Source organism: Lycium barbarum, chromosome 2 (genome assembly GCF_019175385.1).
Source record: "Lycium barbarum isolate Lr01 chromosome 2, ASM1917538v2, whole genome shotgun sequence".
In the NCBI taxonomy this organism is placed as follows: Eukaryota; Viridiplantae; Streptophyta; class Magnoliopsida; order Solanales; family Solanaceae; genus Lycium; species Lycium barbarum.
The window spans coordinates 150,413,122-150,418,750 of record NC_083338.1 but is presented as its reverse complement, the minus strand read 5'-3'; the positions used below and the strand labels follow the sequence as shown (position 1 = coordinate 150,418,750).

The window sequence follows — 5,629 nt, the reverse complement described above, 5'->3', positions numbered from 1 at the left end:
ATCCAATAATTAATAGGAATAATCCGTTGCTGCTTTCTCCATTTTTTCAACTTTGTGTCATAATATTTTGTCTCCTCGTCGAACCCGGGACGACTCAGTGGTAAAAAACGACTCGCCCACCGTTTTGCCATCTCCCAATCACATTCTCCGGAGTACACTTGACTCGTGACTCACACACCCACAACCATTGTAAAAGATGTATATAAAAAAGGATTTAATTTTTTTTTTTTTACATTACACTATTAGTATAATATCACTTGTGATAACATGTTAACTTTTTCTTTTTTCGGGTTATTAAGTTCACAAAACATAAACAGTTATCTACATTTATCTCTGACTAAAAGATAACTACATATAACTGCTCATGCAAAGTGAATTAATAATCAGAACAATAAAGTAAGTTACGTATTATAACATGCGAAAAATTACACTTACAGTGCAACAATTAATACATGATTAGTTAAATCCTATAAGAAAAACCTTTAAACTTACCATAATCCCGGTAAGCAAAGAATAATTCCCTCTCAATTAGTAAAGAAAAAGGAAAAAAAAAAAAGAAGAAGCAAGACTCATTAACAAACCGAGTCAAGTGAGTTAACTGTGCAGGCGAACTAACTCGGACGAGTCGAACCCGGGTCAACAAAAATCAGCAGCATCTTTTATTTTTATTTTTCTCTTCAATATATCACCTCTCCAATAATAATTACCAAATGGATTTATCTGAGATTCCATTCAAAAGTGGTCTCGAATCAGCCCAGAAATCAATGTTACTACGAATACCCACATGACAGTATCTCTGAAAATCCTCAAAATTAATGAAACAACCAACGTTGTTCTTATCTTCGGAGCGGGCTAGGAAACATATTATTTCCTCGAACAATATCTCGTCGCAAGGAATCGATAACGGGCCTGAATTTGAGAACCCGTATTCTTCCTCGGCCCGCAAGAGGAGTTTCTTGAATAATGGGTGGTTTAAATACGTCGCTCGCACCACGAATCTTTTGCTATCAGTGCCTACTGTAACTGCCACGTGTCCGGCAGGTACATCGGACGGTACACGACGAGCTGTCATAGCGGCCTTCTTTCTCCAACGTCGTAGCATTTGACGGAGTCGTACAATGTAACGGATTTTACTGCAGGCTGACATTTTTTTTTTCTCGAGAAAGTGTAAAGGAAAATTAGAGAATTTATTTTCCTTTTCTTTTTTTGACTTTAGTGTACTGATTGATTGATTGTTTCTGTTTGCAGATGGAAAATAGTGAAGGATTTTTTTTCCAGGGTTTTCAGATTGGTGATAGCGCGGGTTTATATAAGAGTTTGGCTGAATAAATGGCACCTCCTTTTTAAAATATTTACCATAATTGCCACTTTTTCTATATACAGTAATTTGACGACTTTTGCCACTGCATGTTTCGAATTTGCAAATTTGCATGCAAAGTTTGGGGGTTACCCAATTTCGGCTCTCCTTTAAGGAGATCATTTAAAAACAATTGTTAAACATAGATATATTTATGCACTTATCAAGATAAAAGTATTCTTATGATTTGGACAGAAAATTATGATGCTTGTAAGAATAAGTGGAGGGTAAACATTCAAATTAAGATGAAATTTTAGTTTCGTTTCACATGAATTCAACATCAATTTGGTTCAAATTGGATTTGAGAGAGAGCAAATCCTATTTGAAGACAAATTCAAAATTAGAGTAAGAAATCTAAATTGTTTAGGATTTGATAAATGTTAGTTTATTTAAATCTTGTCCAAATAGAATTTTATAGTCAAAATTATATAAAAAAGAGATTTTTCAACTTCTAGTCGAATTAAGTTTCGTAAAATTTTAAATATGGGTATTATTAGCAATTTTCATGTGTGGCAAAGTGAATAGAAATATATCAAAATTTATGAGATTTTGAGTAGATTAATTTCCTTCAAGTCCAAAAATATTTACCGCTATGGACATTGATTTTTTTTATTTTTTATATCGTCTATTTTTTTTTTTCATGAAATATATTTAAGCAACACACTTTTTGTTTCATTTGTTAACTTTTATAGATAGGTTCAAAATTACACATAATTTAATAACCCCCACAATTTCCCGAATACCTTACACTGCTCTTTCTCCATAACTGGTTTGACTTTTTTCATTTGTGTCGGTTAGATTATTGTTATCGACGAAGAAGAAAAAAATAAATGGAGCCTCGTTATAGCCAAAAAATATATATATATATATATATATTAATTATACACATAAGTATAAAATGATCTTTTAAATCTTGATACAAAGTTTATCTATCCATCAAATGCTTTACATTGATATTCTAAGTTGCTTAGACTCGGGTTCGGGTGTCTGATATGGGTACGAATCTAGAATTCAGATTCTTCATGATTTAAATTTTAAACTTTGGGGGTAAGGATTCGGACATAGATACCGTTACGGTGATTCAACTAAAAATGATTCAAATATCTAAAAATAGAGTTATAAAAATATGCTTATATTATGAGGGACTATTTAAAAGGAAAGGAATGCACGTATTTTTAACGGGAAGATTAAATTTGTAATTATTATTGAGTAATATTTTTTTTTTAATTTTTTTGTGAAACATGACTATTGTAAATAATATAAAGGCCATGATTGAGTACTTCTTGAGTTTTTTTTTTTTTCCCCTCCCATTTTAGGAGGATTTACTTCCCCTCCAGTGTGACTCGAACCCAGGACCTACCGGTCATGGGTGGAGGTGCTTAACCACTGAGCCATCCCTTACTTCTTGAGTTCATTACACATTCAGCACTGATGTTAACTTGTACATATCTTTAAAGCACCTTCTGGTTGCGGACTTTTAATACAAATATTTTTAACGATAAAAAACATAGGCCTAAGTTATGATTTCAATCTAACTTTTGTTTTGATTTCAAAAATCATTGTATCTGTCTCAAATTTTTCAGTCAGTTTTGGTTAAAATACTCAAAATTGATTAACTATATCCAGTACAGGTCTCACACCCACACCATGTCCTGTCAACACGGGTGCAGCATCGAAGAAAGAGTCCGTGCAACTTAATTGATATCCCTTTCCAAGAAAATAAAAAGCATAATAGCTACTTATCGACAGTTAACTAAATAAAGCAAATTTAAGCACACACGAAACCTCCATGTTTTGTTCTCTTTTCATTTTCCAATCCATCTGGACGATCATTCATGATACTGATGCAACATTTTGATTTGTAGTGGCCATGTTCGCTGACATTCAAATATGTTTTCCTTTTGATTTTGCTTATTCATTATATGGTTTATTAAGTCTAATTAGTCCAAAATTCATATTTCATGGACTGTTAAAGTGAAGTTAGGAACATGTTTAATTTAGCATAAGTTGATTTCTACGTTAAGGCTGATGTAAGCTTAGAGCACCATAGTTATAAGTAAATTAGTAATGTGTATGGTCGGTGAATAAGTTAAATTTGGATTATATATAGTATGAAAATTATAATACGGGATTATATAATGATAGGATCATTTAATATTGATATTTGGTTCGTTGGACTGAAAATGAGATATACTAAGTATAATACATGTGTTTGGTTACACGCAGTTAATAGTTATTTTCAATTTTAATCTTGGGTTTCCTAAAAGATTTTAGAGAAGAGTTTTGGAGAAGGACAAATATGCCATTTTGTTGGTTTATTCGGATACTACTAATCTCATGATTCTTATCCCACATAGAATGTGGTATAAAAATAATACTATAATTGTGGTATAAATAATCTTGAATTGCTTATAACATAATAATCAAAAGTTCAACCAAATAAGGAATAAAGTTCTCCTTTATCCGTCTAACTAAACGATCCCTTAGAGTACAAAAAATAGCAATTGAGTCCCAAATGGTTTGAGTTTGGGAGCAACATGTTATCTACTTATAGGCGAAACAGACTGCTATATATTAATTACAATGCATATCTATTCTATGATGTTCGGAATCCCAAATTCCCAATGGTAATCATTGAGTGAACTGTAAGACCAAAACCCGTTGATACTTGATACTATTTACGGGCATGAGCCACTCTAGAAAGAATTAACTATGCATGGTAAGTTCAACGACAGAACCAAGATTTTAAGTTAGTAAGTGTAAAGTATCATTGCACTCCTCCCTACCACTTTTCATGATAATGAGTATGGACTTGATATAAATTCATTATATTTTTAAACATTAATGTTTTTACTATATGTAGTTCAAGTTGAAGGTAGTGAATATGCTTGCACTCGATAAATCCACTTTATAAATCGTGCGTGTGAGTAGTGACCGTACAAAATTTCTATGTTTGTACCAATTCTAGATCTAATTTAGAGCAATAAGTTCAATAAAGGCCTGCCATACCAACTAACTATTGGTTCAAAACAAAAGACAGTACAAGAAATGAGCAATTGGATAATTAATTATGTTTTGTTTTTCCTCGAAGCCGCTAGTTAACATTTCCACAATCAAGAAAACATAAAATTCTAAGCAACAGTTGTTTTTGGAATCTTTGGTACAGTACTGAACTCTTTATCTTCCCCTAAAACCAGCTATATATGATCTTTTAGAAAATAAAATACACCACCAATACCAACAACTGTGTCATCCTTAATTAAATATTTAAATTGAAAATTAACATTATCTAATTTGGTAATTAGCGGCTTTATTAGTATCCCAGGCTATCTTGGGAACAAAAAGATAGTAGAGAACAGGCATAGTGGAGTTCGTGTGCTTTCCAAATGCATTTTGAACGCACGAATTGTCGAAAGTCGAAGCTCCAAAAACCTCCCACATGTCAGGTCTTCATTACCACAAAAAAAAATAAAAAAATTGCTGTACTTTTATTTGACTTCTATCCTAATGATAAACCGTTCGTCTGATTGTGACCCTCTCTTGAATTCTCAAAAAAACTCTTGTCGCTCTATTCCTGCAAGGTACAAAACCTATTGTTGTCTCGGTTTTGCTAGCAGAGGCTCTGTAAAAGCCAGAATAGGAAAGCACTCATTTTGGAGTAGTCTTACTACTTTGATGCTTTCAGCAGTTATTCGTTCTACATTTGATTATGTTTAGAGTGGCCATGATAACTGGTATACCAGAGGAGCGTTCTTCCTTGTCCTCTCATGTCAGATGCGTCCTCCAGTATACCAGATGGCCACTTGCAAGAAAGCGACAGATGGGATTTAACGTTGCCACAACAAAGAAGAACGGAAGTACCTCCCAAAGGTTTATGCAATTTTTCTCTTAGTATATTGTTATGCAGAATCTAAATTTAGTGTGATTACAGTTGATATTTACAATTTAATTAAGAAATAAATTTACATATGTATTTAGTAACTTATTTGGTTATAGTCAAAACTGAACACTGTGAGTGTTTTAATTTGATCAACCTAGCAAAGTAGCTGTGCCAATCGGTTGTTGGACATATATACACAACAAGATGCTCTTGTTCTACTTTAAATATCATTATTTTTACTTTCTTATAGAAAACAAAATAAGCTTGAGTGTTTTACATTTCCATAAATGAAATATAAACAATTTTTAGGGTTCTCCATATCTGACCATTACCCATGTGCAAGGATGGCCCATCTTGCCTTTATTAATTTCTTTAACAATATTAAGCTAGCT

General features: G+C 32.6%; 1 protein-coding gene across 1 annotated transcript; it reads right to left on the bottom strand.

Annotated features, from left to right (window-relative positions):
- Positions 1-248: 248 nt before the first annotated feature.
- On the bottom strand, positions 249-1,289 carry LOC132623858 (protein SMALL AUXIN UP-REGULATED RNA 12). The gene has a single exon (XM_060338669.1). It carries the CDS (start codon positions 1,145-1,147, stop codon positions 704-706), a length of 444 nt encoding a protein of 147 aa, XP_060194652.1. The 5' UTR covers positions 1,148-1,289; the 3' UTR covers positions 249-703.
- Positions 1,290-5,629: the final 4,340 nt, after the last annotated feature.

Bases quoted from the DNA above. Each gene is read 5' to 3' on its own strand.
- LOC132623858 (XM_060338669.1), bottom strand. From the start codon at position 1,147: ATGTCAGCCTGCAGTAAAATCCGTTACATTGTACGACTCCGTCAAATG.